A 24,712-nucleotide genomic window follows, 5' to 3' on the forward strand; every position below is an offset into this window, starting at 1 on the left:
AACTGAGAGGAGAAAAGGATGAAGTGTCAAATGCTGTCGAGTTGGAGAAGGATGAGGACTTAGAAAAGGCCATCAGATCTGACAATTGAAAGATCATTGATAACTAACTTTAGAATGAGCAGTTTCAGTTAAGTGATGAACACTAGTTGGAAAAGTGCAGAGAAGCAAGCAAACAGAACACAAAAAAACCAAGAAAGACAACTTCTTCCAGAAGCTTGGCAAAGAAAGGGAGGAGAGATGCAGGATGACAGCTTGAGGGGAGTAAGGTTAAGGATGAAGGTTAATGAAAATGAAAGGAAGAAGTCATATTTTGCATAGCATGTGAATGATGCAATAAGGAAATTAGTTTGACTAAGTAGGAAAGTTGTAGGAGGCACTAGGAGGAAAATGAAGCAAGACAGTGAGACCACATTACATAGGCTCTTTTAAAGAAGTTGTATGATGCTTCTGCTACCTGGCATCTTTGCAATGAAAGAGTTCTTAGAACGAAAAGTCCTAAGTTCCAGCCCTAGTCCTACCATTTACTAAAACTTCAAAGCAAAATCAAATCACTGATTCTCCATCATCTATAAAATGGGGATAATATTTGTAGTACCTATTTCGCAGAGTTGTTGTAAATGTTATTTTCTGGTTCTCCTTACTTAACTTTGCATCAGTTCATTTAACTTCCTATACTTCTCTATATTCATAACGTTCATCACTTCTTACAGCACACTATTATATTCATGAATCACGACTTACATAGCCATTCCCCATCTACTTTTCTTGCAGTTCTTTGCTAACACACACACACACATATATACACACAAAAATTCTGTCACATATATTTTGATGCAAATGGTAACTTTTCTTTTTATCATAGACCTCTCCTTGGAATTGGAATTTCTGGGCCAAATGGCATAGTATGGCCACTTCAGTCCCTTTCTTCAAATAATTCAAAAACGTTTTTCAAAATTTTTGGAATGGATGATTTCTCCAACAAAGTATTAGCATATCCATCTTTGTACAATCCTTCAATATTAACTACTCCCATTTTCTGTCATCTTCGCTAATTTGCTCGATGTGAGGAATTAATGTATATTTATTAGTAGAGGTAGCAATACAAGACAAAATAGCAAAGTGGATTCAGAGCCAGCCTAAAGAGTCCGTAAGAGCTAAGTTCATTGAGTCCTACTCTGACACATCTTAGCTGTGTAAGCTTAGGCAAGTCACTTAATATCTAAGCACTCTGGGAAACTCAATGCTTAAAGCTGCAGAAAAGAGGTTAACAGCACTGGTAGAGGGATCTTCCTGGTCAGAAATTCACTCCAGCCTAAGAGTCAAATCCAGTCCACCTGTTTTACACACTCCAAGTGAGCTTACAATGGTCCCAAACTTTTTTAATACAATAATATTATTTTAAAAATTTAAAAACTATTCTTAGCTCAGGCATATAAAAACAGGCCCACAGGCCAGTGTGACAATGAATCACAGATCCTATATACATATATAGGATGCATATATGTATAGCATATACATATAACAGCTGTATGTACATGTGTGTATACATATACCAACATGTACACACACATATATATATACACACAGAGAGAGACACACACACACACAGATAGCACTCTATCTCCACTACACCACCTAGCTGCCAATATATTACTTGCTGTCCTTCATTCTCAAAGAGGACCAAAACAACATCAGTATGCTACAGTCCAGTTTCAGTGTGTCTGACTATGCCTAATCAGACCAATAAGAGCTTCGAATATTCTACTACAGGTTGGGCACAAATAGGCCATGTGATCGCTTGAGGGTGGATTCTCTAAATTTGCCAATTTTGCATTTCTTTGAAGGTATTTCAATTCTGCCTTGCTCACAGAGCACAGCACCTTCTCTTATGTGGGCATGCCATGCTGAGAGGTCCTGTGCCAGTGTCTCCCAAGTCACACAATCAATTCCAAAGTCCTTAAGAGAGACCTTGAGAGTGTCCTTGTATCACTTCTTCTGACCACCATGTGAGTGCTTGCCCTGTGTGAGTTCTCCAAAAATAGTCTTTTTGGCAAGTATCTGCTTTGCATTTGAACGTGAGGAGCTCATTAGAGTTGCACTCTGTGAAGCACAATTTGAATGCTTGGCAGTTTAGTTCAAGAAAGGTCATCAGTGTCTAGTATCTTCCTGCCAGGTGATCTTCAGAATCCTCCTAAGACAATTCAATGGAAGCAATTCAGTTTCCTGGCATGGCGCTGGTAGACTGTCCTGGTTTCAGAGGCATACAACAATGAGGTCAGCACAGTGGCTCTGTAGACCTTCAGTTTGGTAGTCAATCTAATACCTCTCTTCTCCCATACTTGTCTTTGAAGCCTCCCAAACACAGAGCAAACTCTGGCAATGTATGCATCAACCTCATTATCAATGTGTAAATCCCTAGAAAGTACCCAACCAAGGTGGTGCTCCATCAGCCACTACCACATCATCTATAAATGGAACCATCAGTTACAGAAAATAGAGAAATTGTGAAGGCTGTGGCTAAGTTCACATACATATATACATAAAACGTTCACATGTTCATGTGCATGCAAATGTGCACATGTGTAAATTTACACATGCCAATATGTACATTATATATGCATACATATATACACAGAGTATAATAATAAAGAGAATAAACTCATATCAATAGGAACTAGCTTTATCTTAGCCCACAAACCCAAATCCCTCACAAATAACTTCTAAATAACCAGCATTTCGGATATTACCAAAAAAAAAAAAAAATCCACTAGAGACAGAAAGAGAAACTGTATTTAAAATAACTACAGAATTTATAAAACACTTGGAAGACAGTACAGTTATCCCTACCACATCAAGACTTTCCCCATTGCAGTTAAGATATATCATAGGGTCAGTATTAAGAAATTAAATGGGAATTTGTAGGGAGTTTTGCAGAAGCTGCAAATGATCCACGAAGGCCTGCAGATAACACAGGAAAAGTTTAAAACTTCAGGAATGCATAAAATACATCTATAGTATTGTATAATGTGAACTCAAATTTTACAAAAAGGTATTGTAAACGCCCCATAAAAGAAAAAGAATTAATTCAAATGTCTTCTCTAGTATGAAGGGAGAACCAAAAAATTTTACTAGGCTTTCCAGATCAAGGGGTGTCATGACCCTAACCTCCTCCTTCCCCAGTGATGTGGAAGAGATAACTGTAAATGAGAATTTATTAAATAGCTACTATGTAGGAACACAAAGAAAGTCAGAAACACTGTGCTGACCCTCAAGGAGCTTACATTTAACTGGGGGAAGCAACCTGCAACAACTAACTGTACAAACAAAACACAGACAGTGTAAACAGGAGGTAATTTCAGAAGGGAGGCACTAGCGGTAGGGGGCTGGAGGGAATATTGAGAAAGGCTTTTTGAAAAGTGACTTTTGAGTTAAGTCTTAAAGGAAATCAAGAAAGCCAGAAGGTGAAGCTGAAGATGGAGAGCATTCCAGACATGGGAGACAGTCAGTAAAAAAGCAGAGAAGTCAAGAGGTAGTGTGTCATTTGGGAGAATACAACTCTCTGGACTGTAGAGTACAAAGTGCAAGAATGGGAAGGTACAAAGAGGCTAGGTTGTGCAAGTCTTTAAAAGCTGAAGAGAGCATTTCATACGTTATCCTGGAGATAGCAGGAGGCAACTGATGGGCCCAAGGCAGGGAAAACAACCAGCAGGCTATAGTAATAGTCCAGATGTGAGTTAAGGAGAATGTTTCCCAGGGTGTCAGCTACTTATATAGACAGAGAGAAGATGCTGTGAAGGTATAAATGACAAAACTTGACAACACACAGAGGGGAGGTGATAAAGAGCAAAGAATGAATGATTATATCTACATTACAAACTTAGGTGACTAGAAGGGGTGCGCAACAGTAAGACTGAAAGCTGGTAAGAGGAGATCATTTAGAGGGAAAGATAATGAATTTTCTTTTGGACTTGTTGACTTCAATCAGTCTAATGGACATTCAGGTCAAGACGTCTAGGCTATCACCACTGCATTTTGGAAGCAATTATACGTATAGGGAATAAATGCAACCACCTACCTACCAAGACACAAAAAGGAACTATACAATAAAACTACCAAACGCTCTTCAAAGAAATAAATGAAAACCTATATAATTAGAGAAACAGTATTAGCTTATTGGTAGGCCAAGCCAGTATGATAAAAATGACACTACCTATATTAATTTATTCAGTGCCAAATCAAACTGCCAAAGGATTACTCTATAGTAACATTATATATTATAATTCTGTAATTGGGAAAAAAATAACAAGTTTCATCTAGGGGAACTAAAGGTCAAGAATCTCACAAGAAATAAGGGGAGAAAAGGAAGGAAGGAAGGAAAGAAGGGAGGGAGGGAGGGAGGGAGGAAGAATTCTAACAATACCAGATTTTAAAACATACTACACAAAGCACTAATTCTCAAAATAATTTTATACTGGTTAAACAAAAATAAGAAATCAGTGAAACAAATTAGGTAGACAAAAAACAGTAGCATAGTGTTTGACAAACCCCAAAAGCTTAGCTACTGGGGTAAGAACTCACTATATGACAAAAATTTGCAGGAAAACTTCAATGCAATCTGGCAGAAATTCAGCGTAGATCCACATCTCATACCAAATACCAAGATAATCTCCAAATAGATACATGACATAAAGAGTGACATCATAAACAAATTAGAGAAGGAAAAAATTACATTCAGTTCTCTATCACAGGACATATTTTCCTGATATTCTGCCATGCAAAACTGTACACTAAAATGAAGACCACAGGGCTTATGGGGAAAATAAGGTTAGGGGCACAATAGTCAAAAACTTCAATGACATAAAAAGATGTCAACTTAAAATAGCACAGTTTATAGCATGTTAAATGGTTAAGAAATATATAAATACTAAAATAAATGATCACAGCATCCACAGCCTTGGGCTGTTTGGCCTGCAATTGATCTCCACGGCCTAAAGTGACAAAAATCCAATGCTATGAACAAGAGGGCAGGGCTGGGACCACTGCCTAAGGTGGAAAGGGCCATGAGGGTGCCTGACAGAGGATCAGTCCACCTCTGCCCAGAGCTCCTCCTGGAAAAGTTACATATATAATAAATATGGCACCTGAAAATTGCTTATGAAAGTGAACATCAGAAGGTTTGCAGTTTTTAAATTATTGTGAAGTGGTGCAGTATTCTACTTCTAGCTACTGGAGAAATCATGCTTAAGCAAATATGAAATTTGTGTTTTGCTCAAACTGTTCCCTAATTTAATCAATTGTGATGGAACAAATTTTTAAAATAAGCATTAAAACAAAAGTAGTTATATCTTTCAGATCTATGGTTAAGAGAACAATTCATAATAAAATAAAGAATAGAGAAGATCATAAAATATCCATAATTTTTATTACATGAATTTTAAAAGTTTTTGCAAAACAAAACTAGAAGGGAAATGATTAACTGGGGGAGGGAAATCTACAGAAAACTTCTGCAAAAAAAGATTTATAAGGGGCTCATTTGCAAGGTACAAGAACTAGACTGAAATTTATAGTAAGATCCACTCATCCTCTAAAAGATAATCAAAGGATATAAACAGGAAGTTTTCTAAAGAAGAAACCCAAGATATCACTATTCAAATGAAAAAAATACTACAATAACTAATAATTAGGGAAATGTAAGTTAAAGCAACTTTTTAAAAAGTTCTACCTCACAGCAACCAAACGGGCAAAACTGATAAAAAAAAGAAAATGAGAAATAACAAAGGCTAAAAAAAATACCTGCCTATGTTTTCTAGGCAGCAGGGAAGGAATCAGAAGGGAAAACTTAGTTTTATCTTTGTATACCCAATTCCTAGCACAGTGCCTTTAACTTACAGGAAGGAAGCCCTTAATTCACATTAGATTGTATATTCAGAAGAGAGAAAAGTCAGAATGGTGATGATTTACTAATAAACAAGGCAGAAAAAAACCAGGAGACTTAGGTGGAACGGAAAAATGAAGAGTTAGATCCATTTTCCTCTAAGAAGAGATCAAAGATGGATAAAGAGGGCTGAAAACGTGAGGAAGTAAAAGCTGAAGAAAACTCACCACATCTACAATAAAGAATAGATTTGAGAAGTCTACAAAGAGTTAGTGTGGGCAACGTGACATGGGGAAACAGTATTCCAGAATTTCAAATCAATTTCATGTATTATAAAATCTATACCACAATCCAAGAATTTATGTTTTCCAGTTATTTAATACGTATCTAACTTTTCTCAACTGGATTCTATGCCCCTTCAAAGTAAGTATCATTTCTTCTGCTTCTCTGATGTTCTTCAAAGCAACTACTACCACAGTGACACTAAATTTAGTTACCAACAAGAATTACAGTTTAAGAGATGAGATGGGTCAGCAAATTACCACTGCTACTAAATTTCTCTACATTTCTTAAGTCATGATTCTGTAAAATTTTTTATACATAATTTTAAAATTTATATATATATATATTATTTATATATTTTTATATAATTATTTTAACCTTAAAAGTAAACACCTGATTTTACTGGACACAGTTCAAAGGGCACCTTATCCATACAGCACTCCTACATATCAAGCTACTGGAAGTGGTACTGGCTGAACAGGGACTACCAAGAAGTAACTCAATTTAATAGGTATTTACTCAACACTTAGGTTTAAGTGCACTGTGCCAGAAACTGGAAGATATACAAAGGTAAGCTAGCCCCTGATATTATGTAATTCTAGTAGAGGAATCATAAAGCTTTAATAAAATATAATTTCTAACACTGGGTAATCAATACTCACATTTATTTAGCTAAAGTTTAAGGTTTACAAAATACTTTCCTCACAATAACAATATTAAGTAGTGAACGTAGTATTCTTATTATTATTCATTTTGTAACTAAGAAAACTTAGATCCACAGAGGTTAATTAACATGCCAAGGATCACCAGTCTAGCGTCAGTCAGGTCTTTTGACTCCAAGTTCATTGGTTCTTCCACTACACCTCATGTGTGCAGTAAAGCATGACAGATGCAAAGTGTTAATACAGGGGAAGGAAGATCATTACAGATTAATTGTGTAAAGAAATCAGTAAAGGCTTTGAGTTGGGCTGTAAAGAACAGGTAGAAGTAGACATAGAAATGAGGATGAAGGGGATACAGTACAGGCAAAGGGAACAAGAAGATGCAAAGGAAGATGGAGATAAGAAGATATGGGGTATACTTGGGGAACATACTCCAGTTTGGCCACCTCAAAGAAGACATAATAAAAGTGAGTGGTAGAAGATAAGACTATAAAGCAGATGGTCTTAACCTGGGGGGTCCATGAACTTTAAGAAGCCCTGCTATAAGTTAAGGAGGCTTAAGATCATAGAAAGTTTCACTCAAATGCCAGCTGAATTTAACCTTTTACTGTCAGGAAAAGAGGAACTACTGAAGATTTTTAAACAGAAGAGTGGTAATCACTCAAATCTATGGTGAAAGATGATTAATATGGTAGCAAGAGGAAGAATGGAGTGGAGAGGGGAGGGCTATCCATAAGCTAGTGGAAATGGGACCCTTTGTGTTGATAGGGAACTACAATGAGAAGAATCTGATTGATTATGGAGTCGGCATAACTATTATCAATCGATGGGTAAGGTAAAGGAGAAAAGTCAAAAACAGCACTGAGGTTTCAAACAAGAGAGATAATGAACCATGGTACGACTAATAATAAATTCTGTAAAAGGTTTTGAGGAGAAAAACAATGTATATTTATTTCAGACATGCTGACTTAGAGGCAAAGATGGGATAACCAAACAGAAGTAAGCCAATGTAATGATTTAAGACAGTATTCACTTTAAAATTCTTAAATTAATGATTTTTTTAATTGCTTAAGTCATTCTCTGTTGTTTCACCAAGGCACAGTGGTGTCCTCGAGTTTTCGAAGGCCAGCACAGCACAAATTCTAACTGACTGTACCAAACTGAAAAAGCTTCATGTACTACCTTGGGGACAGCTTATGTCTCCTGTCCATGGGTCAGAGTTGCTGATGAATTGGCTTACACTATTAAGTATTTTCTTTTCTTTCTGCAGTACAATAAATATATATGTAGCCATTGGCTTACACTATTAAGTATTTTCTTTCCTTTTTGTAGTACAACAAATGCATATGTAGCCATACACCTAAAGAACCAACATTTGGATATTTGTAAACTTAAAGTGTCTGTTACTGTCTCTTCTGACTTTGCCTAGTTCCCACCTCTATCCTAATCCCACTTTCAGGAGAAAGTAGGAGGGTGAGGGGGGTGACAAGTCAAGTTCAGATAAAATAAGCAGAGCTCTGGATGGCCAAAAGACTATATATTTTACCCTTCTATTTGATATTTTAAACTTCAGATCTTATTTTTCTTCCAGTAAATCTACTGTTAAAAGTCAACTTTCTCAAATTACTTGGATATATTTATAAAATGATCAAATATGCCTTGAGACTTGGTGATATAAAGGTGAGAAAAAAATTAATCCTTGCCCTCAAGAATAAAGGACTTTCAAATTTAAACCATTTCAAGAACCCCAATTCCATTTATCTGTTTTAAAATTCTACTAAGTTAGTAGGTTAAAACTTTTTTTTATTTTAGTAATAAAACAATTCCTATTTCTGCAGGAACTCAAAAGTATTTACTCGCTCCTTTGCAACGGAAGCTCACTTACTGCTTGAGAGAGGGACATTTTTTCCTAGTTTACAAACTACTCATATCTTCCAAGAAATCTGAATTCAGTTCACAAGCAGAAACAGAATTTCAGCAACTGCATTAACTTTCTCAATCAATACCTTAAACATAGCAGACACTCAAAAATGTCAGTTAAATGAATAAAACATCCTTACTCTTATCATTAGAACACAAAAATCTAAAAACACAACAGTAATCTACCTAAAGCCACAAGCTGACTAACCCTGCATTTTTTCCCATTGGCCAATTTGGCAACTTGCCATTTGGTTCTCAGCATCAAGTCTCACTTGCCTGACAAAAGCAAAGATTCAGACTATTTTTTGCCAACTCAGCTAATCAAAGAAAAAAGAAGGGCAAGGGATTATAGCATTCTGCCACATGGTAGACCGAGAAAGCTCTGTCATTCCTAACAGCATACTAGCAAAAGACATATTAAAAAAAAAATTCTGATGACAGTGCTTGTCTCAAACATTCCTGTCTCAAAAAAGATACTGGTATTAAACTTTGGAGACCAATAAATCATAGGGGATCAATACAAAATATTACCTTCTTGAACCTTTGGAGGAGGAGAGGCAATCTAGAAATGCTAGAAAAACTACTATAATGATCACACAGAAAGTAATCCAAGGACAAATTTTTAACAGATAAAATTCAAACAAAAAAAAATGTTATAGATCTTAGTGGTACTTAGGATAGCAACTAACATCCACCATCTTCCATGATGGTGGACATAAAATGTCAGTTTATACAGACAATTCTTTCTCATTTACATTTATTAGTATTCTCCTGAAGCTTAAAATTATGTACTAAAATTATATTAATGTTAACCACTTATTTTCTCCAAATAATATGCTCATCTTTAACTCTTATTACCAACAATTAGGAACAGATGCTCATTCATCGGAAACACTGGACAATGTAATTATTGCACTGTAAAAAAAATAAGACTTGTATGATATAGTGAAATTCGCAGAACCAGGAAAATAAAACACAAAATGAATAAAACAACAAAAGGGAAAAGAACAATAAAGGAAGTTGAATGATGTAATTATAACAGCTAATCTTGGACCAAGCAAAAAAAGATGAGGAAATATACCTCTCTCCTTTAGCTGCAGACAGGAGGATGGGGATAAAACACTGAAAGAGGATGTCAGATGGGCAATGCAAAGAATAGTCAGTTGGCTTTGCTCAACTTTTTTCTTTGTCATAAAGGAACATTCACTTGGCAGGGGAGGGTTATGGTACACCTGAAATGACAACAAAAGTAATCAATAAAACTTTTAAAAACCCGATTCACTTTACCTTCATTATTAACAATGACCCAGAGGTCGTTCTCCTTTTCTCAAGAAGCACTTGGTTAATCCACTGTCTTTTTCTCCTACCCAACTCCTATCCTTATAATAGGAGACTTCAACATAAGATATAGATGCTGCTTCAGACTTCCAGTTCCTTAGCTTTCTAAAATCCCATGACCTAATCTTTCACTCTACCTCAGCCACACACATGAATGGCTACACACTAGATCTTGCAATTAATTAAGCACAAGTGTTCCATTTCTCTGACTAAAAACCCCAGCTTCCCCATCTGACCTTAACTTATCGTTACACCTCTCCTTATGTTTCATCCCTCATTCTCAGGGACTTCTAATCCTTCTCCTCCATTTGATCTTCCTTTAAATCCTCCCTTCTTCCAAACTTTCTGATGGCAACACCATCCCATTCATCCTTCTCATCTCCCAAACTCCCAACTTCAGAGTTTTCCTCAACTTCTCCTCCCTCATCTCACGTATCCAATCAGTTACCAGATTCTATCTTCACATCTCATCCCTTCTGTCTACTCACATAGCTACCAGCTTAGTGAAGAGCTTTCATCACTCTCACCCAGATTACTGCAACAGTCTCTAACAGGTCTCTCTGCCTTAATTCTCTCCCTATTTCAAGTCCATCCTCCATACTAGGGCCCAAGTGATTTTCTTTAAGTGCAGAAGTGACCAGTCACAACTCTACTCAAACTCCAATGGCACTTTTACAAGAAAGTATTAATTTCTCTATTTAGCTTTTAAAGATCTTCACAATCTCGCCCTATCCTCACTCTAGTTTCATTATATATCGTTTTCTCTCCTTGCACTTAAAGCCTTAGCCAAACAGGCTCCGGCTTGGGCTCTCTCTGTCTCTCACCTTCCCTCCCCTCCATGTTCCCTGTATTGGCCGCTCCCTATACCTGGGATGTATTCCCCTTCTTGTCTCTGACTCACTGAATTCTTTTCTTCCTTCAAAATGTTGCTCAAACCCATCGGCATGAAGCTTTTCCTGATTACCCTCAAACTTAGTATCCTCTATCCCAAATATACCTCGTATTTAACTACTTTGTAGTAGTTAAAAGTTCCTTTTTAATTTATTCTGCATATGCCTATACAGGAACTTCAAGAGGGAGTTCCTCGGGATGCGATTGTTTCATTTTTTGTACTTGTATTTCCATGACCTCCCTGAATAAATAGTTATGATCTGATTGACTGATAAAACTTTTCACCCTAAATAGAAACAAGGTAGAACCTCTATGGAGGATTTAAGTAACATAGGATGAGAAAGTATGCATAGCTACAATCTGCACTGGTTGAGAGAAAAACCCGTATCACAAATTCATTAAGTAGCTAAGTTTTAGGAATATAGGCTACTTCTAAAAAGACCATTTTCAATGTCAAGTTAACAAACATTAAATGCCTACTATGTGAAAGGCACTGTGCTAAGCTACGGGGATATAAAAAAAGGCAAAAACAATCCTTGTTCTCAAGAAGCTCACCCTCTAATGCAGGAGCAATACAAGACATAAACAGGATGAAATGGAGAGGATCTCAGTGGGAAAGCACTAAGAGTAAAGAGAGAAGATGGGCAAAAGGCTTCTGGAGAAGGCGGAACTTTAACTGAGACTTGAAGAAGGTCAGGGAAGTTGGTCAGAAGGCAGACAAAAAGGGAAACAAGTCCAGGTCACTCAAGATGGCCACTGAAAATGCCCAGATTCAGGAGATGGAGTGTCTTGCATCTGGGAGAAACAGCAAGGAGGCCAATGTCATTGGATGAGGGGAGGAGTATGTGGAGGGAGGAAAGCATAAGAACAACAGAAAAAGTAGGAAGGGATCAGGTGTAAAGAACGAGAATATTTTTTAAATTACAAAGACAAAATAAAAGCTAATTTTGATATGGCTAATAGTCACACAGACATAATGCCATATAGAATGCAAGCTCCTTTTTTGCATCCAAGGCTTACCATAGTACCCCTAATATTGAATGAAAATAACATAACCTGCTGTTTTTCCATTCTTCCTATCTGAGCACAGAAAGAGATCTTAGGAATCATGGAGTCTCACCTCAATTTACAGATGAGGAAAGTAAGGTCACAAGGGCAGTAAAAGTTACTCGAACAGTTACACAAAATATGTTCTTCCTACTACAACAGACACTGATAAATGTCCCCTATCATTTTTATTCATCATACAGTCTTCTATGTATTCTACCAATACCAAACTACATTAATCTTCTCTTGTAATATACAGTAGGGTCAGCTACAATAGAGGAACTTTTTTTTAGTTGGCATTCCTATACAGTAGTTCAAAGTTCATAGCTCAATACTTACAAAAAGGAATTTTAAAAAATAAATTAACACAAAGTACTATTTCAAAAAATACTGCCATTATATAAGCTAGTTTAAGTATCCCTGTTCTTTTAAAATTGTAAAGGGGTACCCTAAGTTTCACAGCTGATTTCATAGGGCTCCTTTAGTTCATTTCTAGGAGAGATTCCCTGCTTTTACAAACATGCCCCTCCTGTTATTAAGAATTTATAGACTGCAGAACAACTTAGAAACAAAGCACCTAGCTAACCTGGAAAGAAGCAACTTGAACCCACTATTCTGTACTATAAATAAATTAAGACCTTTAGGTCAAAAACAGCAAAAGCCCTCTTTTCACCTCAGTAGTTGGCTTAAAATATACTGCATGTGAACATTTTACAATCATTTTGAGGTAAATTTATTTTCAAATTCTTGAAAGAGATCATTCTAAGATCTTTTATGGTAAGACTAAAGGATATAAAACTCAAGTGACTTTTCTGCATAAGTTGTCTTTCCATGATATAGTTTTCAATCCCAATTCGTCACAGAATATTTTTAAATTACAGGTACTGTACTAGGTACTCTGGTGTATGTTTTAGATATAAAAGACATCTTTTAAATATCAATCTTCAATATATAATCAAAGATTCTTAAACTTCCCAATGATTTTTTTTAGCTACCAATATAAGTTGCCATTTGCTGTTACAAAATACTATGCCATTTTAGAGTCTCCTTAAAGGTCTCTGGAAGAAAAGACATTAACAGCATATCTAGTTTATGTCTTGTACACGTCGTCAGACTAAAGTTTATTTTGTTGTAATAGAAGATACTAAATTCATTGACTCTTTAGATTCACAAAGGTAGATATTGTCAATTAATTTTACAGATAAGGAAACTGAGACTCCAAAAGATGAAGTGATCATTGAAAGGTTACACAGTAAATACCAGAGACTAGTCTGTTAATCAAAGTCTGGTACTCTTCACAATATGCCACATGGCCTAAGAGGTTTACTTTAGTACTTCTCTAAATAGAAAATTAAAGAGCAGCTAAGAGTTAGGACTGTCGCATTGTTTCCAGGGTATGGGGGTTAAAAAAAAAAAAAAAGAGTGAAACCACTAAAATCTTTTTCCTGCCAACTGGACAAGAAATAGTAATGCACCCTGTATTATAGACCTCAGAACAAGAGATCAATTTCAATCTCATTACTTACACAGCAGTGTGGTTATTTTTTTGTTTGTTTAGAGAATTACTGTGTTATAATTCACTGATGAGCAGTATGTAGTAAAAAAAAAAAACAACAACAACAAAACAAGGCTTTCTTAAACAACTTTTAAAAGCAACCTAAAAAAGAACCTGCATTATGCCTGAGTTTTCAAAATGAAAATATATAAAGCTTTGAAACAAAAGTTTTCAGCCCACATTAATGAGCCCTGTTCCACCACATAACTTAGCAAATTCAGAGATCAAGAAGGAAAGCAATTACCATAAGTAGTATTACCAATTTATAATTGATAAGTTTAGCTTTCACACTCTAGATTTCTTAATAGAACATAAATTGAAGAACTTTGATCGAAGTTTTTTCAGAAACAAGGTGAATTTTTAATAGTATACCCTCAATTACTTGACTGATTGAAAATCTTAACCACCTCATTATATTTGTTCACAAAGAAACCCAGACCTAAAAGAACAAAAGTCAATCATCTCTTTAACAGTGTCTTATGAATAAGTAGCTGGCACATCATAATTATGAAACTGTGCTGTGCCATTGCTAAAATAGAGCTGTACCTCATTTGATAAGCTAGATGTAGATATATGTACATATTGTGTGTGTGTGTGTGTGTATAAAATACTATGTTTTGATTTTTTTCAACAATTTGCACTATTATTGTCATTCATGACAGGAAAAAGAAAAGTCTCCAACAACACATATGGAAAACTGTGCCTAAAAATACACAGTAAAATTTTATAAGCACATTTAATGCCCAAATTTCAAATTAAATTCCACTGCTCCCTCTAGGGCAAAGGAGCTCAAAAACCTGGATGCCAGTTTCAAAAAGATTCCTTCTGCAGTCTCTGGTGATTTAAAGAGTTATAAACAAACCACTAAAAGGGATTTCCCATGTGTACGCCTTATCTTCAGTTCTCAAATAGTTCTTTGGTAATGAAGAGTATCACTTTATTGTTTTTCCTATTCTGCACTGAGTACAACCACGGTCAAAATTAAGTTTGCAGTGCCAGATAAAAAGGAACAAATATAAAATAATACACTTTCCTCTTCTCCCCAAATACCCCAGAGACTGAAACCTTTCCAATAAATTAGAGAAAAGAGTCAAGGATCTTAAAAAGCCCTTGATTCAGAATTTGCAGAAACGGTACATCAAATCTCTAGTGATTGAGGCTCAGTATGCTGTACTAGAAAACTTAAAACGAAGGCTTCTCAATAATAATAATACCACCTAACATTTAAAGGACTACATAAGATTATCTTATTTTATGCTCACAAAAATCCGGTGAGGTCAGTGCTAAGAAAACCTCAATAAAATCTTTGTTAAAGTATTTCTCTTAACAGGTATGTTCATATTTTTTAAATAAACAAACAAAAAGATATTGTAAATGTAAGTATTGTTAAGGTTAGGGAAACTAAGGTCAAAATCAGTTACATATATTCCACGGTATTTGCAAAAAAGGGGCCTCACCAAATTATAATGTTCATCATGAATATAGGCAGTATAAGCATACTCAGCCCTATTTTTCGATACATCATATCCACAAAAAGACCACAAACGTAAGAAAAAGGATTCCTCATTCTCTTCTCCCAAAGAAAACATTTCCTAGTCTAAGACTACTGAAAATCTACCACAAAAATTCCAGTATTATTTAATTTCCCGTTTACTTCTCCGCTGCTCACAAGTAGTATTCTGTGTCAAGGACAATATTTTTTTCCTCCTTCTGATAGGAAAAGGTAAACCAAGCACTCGGAGTTCAGTGACAAACTGCTCTGAGATGCTACTTCACTGTTGCGCAGCTGGGGGGGTTACATTCTTCATCAAGTGGTCCGCACGTTTCTTTCCAAGTCAGTCTGCTCGCTCTTTTTAGTAACCAGTATTCGCTACAAAATAACACTTTCCAAACCGCAGGTCCAGGGCGAAGGCCAGCCGGCCTCCAAGGAGTCCCCATGTAGGAACATGTGTTCTCTTCCAATAAAGAAAAACTTAACTGGTTTCAAGCCTCAGGGCTTCGAATGCAGGGAGAAAGGGGAAGCTTTCAGCGCCGCTCACAGAAACCAACTGAATTAACTTACTAAACTCACTTTAGAGTTTCGAAATCTTTGTCAAAGTTACATTTACTTCTCAAGACACAGCGTACGGAAAGAGCCGCAGGGGAAGCGCTCGTGGGCAGGGCTTTCCTAACACAGACGCTCGGCTCTCCGAGCTCGGCCCTCGGCCACAGCCAAGTTTTAAAGTGAAAACTGCAGGCGCTAAGTCGGGGAAACTCTCGGCGGCCGAGGCGGCGCCGGCTCGCTGGCCCAGGGCGGTCCCGGCGGGTCGGTCCGGAGCCTTATCGCGGCCGAGCGAGGGAGCGCATACCGCAATCGGTGACATCAGACCGAAACCAGCCGGTTTCACCGGGGAGCGGAACGCGCTTCCAGCGCGGCGGGGCCCGCCCGGCTCCCCCTCCCGCCCCCCGGAGGATGCACCTGCCTCGGCGTCGCCCACAGCGGCCCCACCCAACAAGCCTGCCCTCCTGTCACCTTCGCCGACTCCCCCGGCCGGTATTTCTTCTCCTCCGCCGCCTCCGCCTGGGCCGGAAGATCGATCCCCGGGTGGGTCGTCACAGGGCTCCGTCCGGCGGGGCCCGCGCGGTCGCCCCCCCGCCCCGGGCCGGGCCCCTCCCTCTGGCTCGGGGCTAAAAGTCGGGCCACTCCCGGGGCGGGGCCTCGGCCCGGCGCCCCGCTCACCTGGCCCCGGGTCGGGGGAGGATAGCGGGGTCGGCGCCCCCGCAGGAGCCGGCCCGAGGGGGTCGGGGGGCCATCCCGGCGCGAGCCCGCCAGAGTCAACAGGTGGGAGGTCCCTTCGGTGAAGACGTGCCAGCACCTCCACATTCTGGCCGCCGCCGCCGGGTCCTCGTCCCGCCCGGGGCTCTGCCCCCCACAGAGACGCTCCCAGACGCGGCCGGCCAGTGGGCGACGGGGGAAGAAGGGAGCGAGCCGTGGGAGCCTCCCCCGCCCTCGCTGGCCGGGCTCCGGGCCCTGCCCCGACCCCGGCCTCGCTCGCGCCCGCGCCGGCCCCACGGCCTCTCACCTTGGCAGCCGCGGCTCTGGCGGACATTTTGTGCGTCTCTCCCGCGCCGGGCGAGGCTCCTCACGCTAAGGCAGAAGCTCCAGCTCCGCCGCCGCCGCTCGCTCCTCTCACGCCGCTGCCCAAATAAACATCTCCCGGGAGCTAGCGAGCGAGCGGGCCCGGGGGCGGGGGCCGGCGGCGCAGGCCCGGCCCAGGGGGAGGGGATTCAACTTGGACAAAAGTCCCGGAGTCGTTCGGCGGCGGCCGCTCGGCCCGGGGCCTCCCGGGCGGGGGAAGCCGGGAACCGAGATGGGTTCTGAGGGACGGCCGGGGCCGGGGCGACCCCGGGCTCCTTCCTCTGCCCCAGCTACCACCCGTCTCTCCCGGCAACCGGCGCCATGCCAGCTGGGGCAAGGCCGGCCTCGTCGCTCACGCCCCGTCCAGCCGAGACCGCGGCGGAGAAGATTCGGACCCAGGCCGCACGCCCCCGGGAGTTACCTCCTTCTCTGGCTCTGGAGGGGCCCCCCGAGCCCCGCTCCAACAGTCTCCCCGGCGGGAGGAAAAGGGACTGGGGCGCCGCAAGAAGCCGGAGCCGAGGAAGCCCAGGCCGGCCAGCGGCGCTCACATCTGCCCTTGCTTACTGAGCATGCCCAGCCCTCGGGCCCGAGCCACGGAGGCGTTTCTGGGGGCGGGGAGAGCGAAGGAGAGTCGTGGGGAGCCCGGGGTTCTAGGCACGCCTGGAACCCTTCAGGAATGTGGCTGCACGGAAGGAAGCAGAGTTGGGGCTCGTCCAAGGTACTCAGAACTTGGAACTACCGCCCGCCTGGAAGCTGGGCTATTGTTCTTGTTTAAGCAAAATACAGACAGTCCGAGAAGGCTCTGGAGGCAGGGACCACAAGACCACCCCCCGCCGTGTCTCACCCCCACCCCCACCCCACCCCCCGGTCACTACCAAAACAGGGAGCCAGCTTCGAGGCTTTACTCTCTAGGTGGGGAATGGATCCCCATATTTTTCCCCTACTAACCAAAAGTGTGCATGGGTTTGCATGTTTAAAAGTGAAAAATTCCTTTTTCTCCCCGATATAGCGGGGCCACGTGTAAGAATGCTGTACTTTACAATACACCCAAACAAGTAGTCCCTCAGATTTTACCTTGACGCTCCCTAGAAAGACAGTTCATTCCACTTTAGAACAGATCCACTTGTTAGGAAGTTTTTCTGTATATCAAACCTGACACCTCTTTGCAACTAATTTTGCCATAAGGAGGCAAACTCTAATAAGTCGAAGTCAATTCAACCTCTCCTTGTCTCCTCAACTGAAAAAATGCGAAGATTGGACTAAATGACCCCTGAAGTCATTTCCAGCTCCAAAACTGATCTCATAGTTCCAAGACCAATAAAGAGCAGAATTCCATTGAAGGTTCCCACAGCTTTTCCCAATAGGAGCTTTTCCCATGTATATATAACTCATGCTAATGACAATATAATTCATGCTGGTGACAGTAAAGGAAAATCATTTATTGGGGAGAAGGGATAGAAAACAAGATAGATGGGGGTTTATAAGGAGCACAGTGAAATAAGTTTTGTTTACAGTTCTGTTATAATGGCAAGGCTACAGAAAAATAATACACATTTCATGAATAGTATCCAGTATTCAGTCTGTTGCCAAGGCTTGTCAGTTTCATCTTTGCAACACACCTCCATCAGGCCACCTTGTCTCTTCCAACACTGCAACCACTCTGGTGCAGTCCATTATCATCTCACTCCTGGACTATTGCTATAACCTGCTAGTAAGTCAGCCTGCCTCAAGTCTCTCCCCACTCTGGTCCATCCTCCAATGTTACCAAAATGATTTTACCAAAGGGTAGGTCTGACCATATCAGCCCCCAACTGGGTAGCTCCCTATGCTTCCAGGATTCCTCCCTATTTCTCCCAACACATACTCTTCAATCCCATACCCTGGCCTCCCTGCTGTTCCAGAAGAAAGACTCTCCATCTCTCAGGTCTGAATTTTCTGTGACTGTCCCCCATGCCTGGAATGCTCTCCCTCCTCTTCTCTTCCTTTAAGTCCCAACTAAAATCCCATCTTCTACAGGAAACTTCTAGTATTTTTCCTCTCTTAATTACTCATTTGTCTGGTCAATATCTTATTCGTACATATTTCTTTAGTTATTAAATTGTGAGCTCCTAGGGCAGGCCTTTTGCCCTTTCTGTGTATTCCCAGCAGTTAGTGCAAGTGCCTAGCACAGGAGGCACTTAATAAACATTTATTGACTGACTGACTGAGTGCCTCCTGTGTATAAGGAACTGTGCTTTGAGGTGGCCCATGAAGATGAGTTGGGGGAGCAGGGACGCAGATAAGGCAAATATGCAAATAAAAAGAGTGCAAAACAGAGTATGTCAAGTGCTATGGGGTTTGGAATAAGAGAAGGTAAGATAATATCGAACTGGAGGAATTAGGAGATGCTTCATGAAAGAGGCGGTACATTTAATCTAGATCTTAAAGAGATGGGGGAGGGGGAGTGAAGCATTCCAAGCAAAGAGAACAATAAGAACCAAGTAACTGGAAAGGGTAGGAAGGAGCAGGTTCAGGAAACAATTATCTCTTAGCTGCTTTATTTAAGGAATAGTGGAAGGCAAGGCTGGAATGATACTGGAGAGCCTTGAATGCCAGGTTGAGGAGTTTGAGCTTTAGCCTATAGACCATAGGGAGCCATTAAAATTTTTTGAGCAAGAACCTAAATTGTGCTTTAGGGATATTAATCTCTCAACAATTAGTAGAATGTAGCAGAGGGAAAAGAGACTAGTTAAGAGGCCATTTCTGCAATAGTCGGGGGGGGGGGGGGAGGGGGGGGGATTTCAATTCAAATAAGGATTTATTCAGCAATTACTAAGTACTAGGCACAGTACCAGGTGCTAGGGAGGCAAAGAAAAGATTAACAAACATTCCCTGCCCTCAAGGAATTTACATTCTACTAATAGTAGTGAGGGCGTGAAATAAGGGATGGGGACAATGGCAATAGAAAAAATAATGGTTCAACAGATATCATGGTGATGTCTTCTATATGACTTGGAAATTAACTAAAAGTAGGGAGTGAACTCTCTAAGGTGCTGGACATTCTTTAGGTCCTAATGACCCAAAGTACAGTGGTTTTCATGCCCAGAAGTGGGAAAAAGCATGGCAGCTATGGTACCTTACAGTTACAAAGCATCTGTAAGGAAATTTGGAGAGCAATTTCCATGGAAAATATGATAAAATGTTGTACACTATCATGGACCATGCTTCACATCCCTTCTAGCCTCCCACCCTTATCCATCTTGTCATCTTCTCTTCTAGTATTTCTCTCCATTTGGATCAGTACATCTGGACTAGACATCCAGAAAAAAAATTTCCCCTGGCCCACAGGAAATTTATTCGCTTATCTTTGGAATTCCAACTCTGAGGCCTAGCTATATTGACTAGTGAGTGGGCAGCACAAACTCAGCTAGCCTACTATATCTAGTCCTGCCCAAACTTCCAAATCCAATTATACTTCATCTCCCCTCCAGCCTTCTGCTCAGATTTGTTACTATCCATTCACCTCTGGCTCTAAATTCAGTAATCAACTCAGATATTATCACACTAACATTATTCCTAGAGTGGGCTATGAATTGACTGATCAACTCACCATCTCATTAATTCTCAGACACTCCCTTTCTTGACCACCCCTCTCATATATACACTCCCTAACAGCCTGACACTAGTATTTTGTAGATCCCTAGCTAGTGTCCCCATAGATAGCGCTGGACCTATAGTCAGGAAGGCCAGCATATTAGCTCTGTGACCCTAAGCAAATCACTTAACCTCTAGAGGAATCAATTTCTTCATCTGTAAGATGGGAAAAATAAATAGCATTACCCTCCCAGAATTGTGAAGATAAAATGAGACAATATTTGTAAAGTACTTTGCAAGCCTTAAAGTGCTATATAAATGTTAGCACGTTGGTGTTGGCATCCCCAAACCCTTAGCACAGGGCCTGCACATAAAATGTGCTAAAAAGAAATTTTTTTTCATTGTTCATTCACCTACATGCCCTATCCCAACATACAGTTAGAACTAGACTATGAAAAGTAACATTTATAGGTCCATATATTAACATCAACAGACTGAAAAACACTCCTTGAAGCTGAAGGTTTTAAAAATGTTTTTGTTTAATTCAATCAAAGTTATTAGTTGCAAAGAAATGTCCCATCTAAGCTCCAAGCCCTCTGTTCCACACATACTTGAAACTAAGTCTTCTGCCTCCTGTTTCCTAATACAATTCCCAATCAGGGCCACTAACAAAATTCAATATCATTAAAGTGAAATAGCAAGTGAGGTGAAGCCCTGTTCTTCCCAATCTTTCCCACATATTCCTCATCTTCCCACAGACCTTAGAGGCTTAATATGTTACTAAAAGTATCTACCCAAGTCCTATGTTTATTTCTTAAGTGAACATTAGTACTAAGGAGATTATCTGAACCCTGGGAAACAGGGATGCAAATTGCCTCCCTCCAACTCACCAAGATAACTGCCCAAAAAGAATGTGCATTTTGTGCAGAAGATTCAGTAAAGCATTCGGTAAAGCTAATTATCAGAGACCCACACCCAGGTTTCTTGCCTCCATGTTCAGTGTTCTTTCTACCACATCCCAATGTATCACCCATGGCACAGTGGTGAATGAAAAGCTATCTTCTATGCCCAACTCTTAACTCAAACAGTTCAGGAAAAGTTGTAGGAGAAACTCCTTCTGCCAGGTCTATTCATTTTTTCCTAGCCTGGCTTCCATTTCCTCTCATTTGTCATTATTATGCTTTGTGACCTCGCTGCTAGAGTCAGCTGCCAGATCTACTTTGATTGTACTACTTAAGTCAGTCCCTATCTTTTGAGGACTTTTTTTTACCTTCGTGTTATTGACCTTCTGCACTCCCAATACACACATTCTAACTTTGAATGAAATCATAAGGTATCTTGTGGGCAGGGATCGCATCTGATTCTAGCACTATTATCTTCTAACCTACCAAAGCTCCACTACCCATATCCTTCTTATCAAATTCAGAATCCTTCATTTACTCTTTATTACCTAACAAATAAAGTTCAGACTCCTTGGCCTGGAACTGCAAAATCTAACACCTACCTAAGTTTCTAGTTATCTCATAGTATACTCTACATTTTAGTTAACCTGTACTATTTTCCTGAGCATGTATGATACCACAATTTAGTTAAACAATCTCAGAATGGGAAGGGTCCTCAGAGATCACTTAGTTCCACCTGGCCCTGAGAAAAATCCTTTGAACACCATCCTTAACAAATCATCATCCTTCCCGGCATGTAATAAGTGTTTAATAAATGTTTATTGATTGATAGCTTGAAAACCTCCAGTGACCAGTGGCCTCATTTCCATTTGTGGAAACCCTACCTATCTCTCAAGACTCAGACTGAAGGCCCCCTTTTTCCTAAAACCTCCCTTGATAATCCCAGAGAAATCATCTTTCCCTTCTGAATCCTCATATAGCAATGTTTATAGTTTCCTTATACATTCTTTATGTTAGAGTTTGTATCATGGTTATTGGCATATGTATTATAGCCACACATTAGATTGTAAGCTTCAAATGGAGCCTTGTTCTGTTTTTTCATATTCACATGTTGTAACTCATCACTACCCAATGGGGCAAAAAACTAGTTATTTTATTGCTCTACTACTTGCTATATCTTTTGTCCCTATTCTGTTGAAATCCACAGTTCTAATGTTGTTGTTCAGTCATTTCAGTCTTCATCCAACTCTTCATGACCCCATTTAGGGTTTTCTTGGCAAAAACACTGCAGTGGTTTGCCATTTCTTTCTGTAGCTCATTTTACTGAGGAAACTGAGGCAGATGAGGCAAACAGGCTTAAATGACTTATCCAGGGTCACACAACTAGTAAGTGTCTGAGGCTAGATTTGAACTCAGGAAGATGACAACAGTTCTAATAAGGCCTTGTTCCTCTGGAAGTTTATCTTTCTCACCACAGTTAGTTTAAGCTTAAAGGGCTCTCATCTTGGCCCCTAGCAAATAAACCACAATGTAATAGGCTGGGGGTGGGGGGTGGCGGCGAGGAGGGAGGAGAGGCAGGGTTGAAGAATACTAAAATCCAATTATTTTTCATAGGAATGAAAAAAATTTAAGAGTCCATTCTTAGAAAGATAAAGCTTTCCATTACTTCAAAGTTCCCCACTTAGACCTTTCAATATAATGTATCTTACGTTTAAAGAGAAAAGTGATATTAAAGTTGAAATCTAAAAGTCTCACTTAAATACTGTAGATGAAAATCAGGTTTTAAATTGTAGGATGTCTTTGAATGAAGTTGAACTTGGGAAATGAATGTAGAAGTGTACATTCAAAGACTTGAAAAGTGCCTGGCTGCCCACATATACATCAAAAAGGCTTGAAAGGGGCTAGAAAGAAGTCCAATGACCTTGCCCTGAGGCTTAGTTTTGCCCCAACACTTCTTCTTCCCCAGCCCCCATTCATTTGCATTTGAAATCGTTTTGGAACTGAGAAACCCAGCTGTCCTAGCCCCCAAACCATTGACTATTCGCTGATAGAGTAGCCTCTACTTGGGTAGTGACTGAGTAAAGTTGAATTCCTAGAAATCAAATCAGGAGACACAGTTTTTCTAGCCCTAAGTAAGATGTCCGTTTCTGATTGAAACCCAAGAGGAAATGATCAAGAAATAGGATTCAAGAACTAGAAATGAACCTAAGGGTTCTGCTTAATCTACAATAGACAGTGCTATATGTTCCAGAGAGTTTGGCACCTGGAGAAAGTATTCTCATTGGGGACCATGGCTCTTTTCTTGTCAAGTTTATGAAAGAAATAAGCTTGCCGTTCAGAGATAAAAAGCTAAGGTTTGTTTTGTTAGACTTAGTCTGATGGCTTGCTGTGTTAAGGCTTTAGCTATCTAAAAAGAGCTATGGAAAGGCTCTGGATTTTAAACTAATAAGAGTAGGACTATGACTGAACCCTTCTTCCTATGAGGAAGAGGGAACCTACCTAAAAGCAGAGGGAAGCTCTACAACCTTGATTTTGTGAAGCCCAATCATTAAACAACCAGTGAGTACAGTGTTGATCAGGTTCTACATGAAACCAGCAAATAGCAAAACCTGTATAGATTACATCCAATGGTGACTATACATCCCTCAGGGACTGTATACCATGGAAGACCATCAGGGAGTATTCCCAGCAGACATCAGCATCTCCGTACTGTTGTGAGAACAAGCTGCCCTAGACACATATGTTTCTTATGTGTATGTCCCTTCATACAGGATCAAGCATGTTGTATCCCATGGAGGGATTGTTGAGTTCCCTGAGAGCAGGAATTTTTTGTCTTTTTATCTTTCTTGGTATTCCTAGCACAGTGTTATCATGGTAGGTACTTAATAAATGTTTATTGATTGACTGACACGTTGATCATGTTTTTCTCTTTAATAATATTAACAACAAATATAAACATTTTCATATTTTTGTCATGTTGTTGATGTTGCCAGTATGAGGGTTTATTTTATTCTGTGATGTGAAATGAAAAACACAGAACTTGCTATGATAACTTCAGAGAACTTCGATGGTCAGAAATGATGGGTTTATGTAAAGAGCACAGAACATGGGGAATCTTTAATTCTTGTGCATATGGTCATTTACCCTCCAGAGAAAATTAGGAATAAATAATGGCAAAGAGTCTGAAAGTCAATGAAAATAAGGTGTGCCCAAATATATACTGGGACTGAAATATTTTCACTTATTTCTGATCATCTAATACAAACTGAGGAGGAAATTGGTAAACCACAAGACTTACAAATACAACTTCCTATGGGTTTTTTGCAGTCTGTGGTTTAAGAATGGAAAAAATACTGTATGTGCAAAATCTTTGTAAATCTCAGAAATAACTATTTATTAGAACAGACATGACTACTTGCATGTGCATATAAGCATATATTTGTGTGTATATTACATACATACATATATTTAAACAGCATTATTTATTTATACTTGACATGATTCTGCTACTGTTCAGATACAAATGTGTACATTTTAAAGCTAAATAAA

At 39.7% G+C, this 24,712-nt stretch overlaps 1 protein-coding gene across 11 annotated transcripts in view; it reads right to left on the reverse strand.

Moving 5' to 3' along the window:
* The window catches only part of TJP1 (tight junction protein 1), a 278,691-nt gene that overhangs the window by 90,009 nt on the left and 163,970 nt on the right, over positions 1–24,712 (reverse strand). For 6 of the 11 annotated variants that reach the window (XM_072616822.1, XM_072616806.1, XM_072616803.1 and 3 more), the window contains exon 1: positions 16,083–16,522. The exons of 3 other annotated variants lie outside the window; for them this stretch is intronic. In XM_072616822.1, the coding sequence (XP_072472923.1) occupies positions 16,083–16,433 (351 nt within the window). In that variant the 5' untranslated portion in view covers positions 16,434–16,522. Of the gene's footprint in view, positions 1–16,082; positions 16,523–16,632; positions 16,779–17,109; positions 17,244–24,712 lie in introns of those variants that run through there. 2 more of the 11 variants (XM_072616830.1, XM_072616827.1) reach the window with 2 other exon arrangements.

Source organism: Notamacropus eugenii, chromosome 1, assembly GCF_028372415.1.
Source record: "Notamacropus eugenii isolate mMacEug1 chromosome 1, mMacEug1.pri_v2, whole genome shotgun sequence".
In the NCBI taxonomy this organism is placed as follows: Eukaryota; Metazoa; Chordata; class Mammalia; order Diprotodontia; family Macropodidae; genus Notamacropus; species Notamacropus eugenii.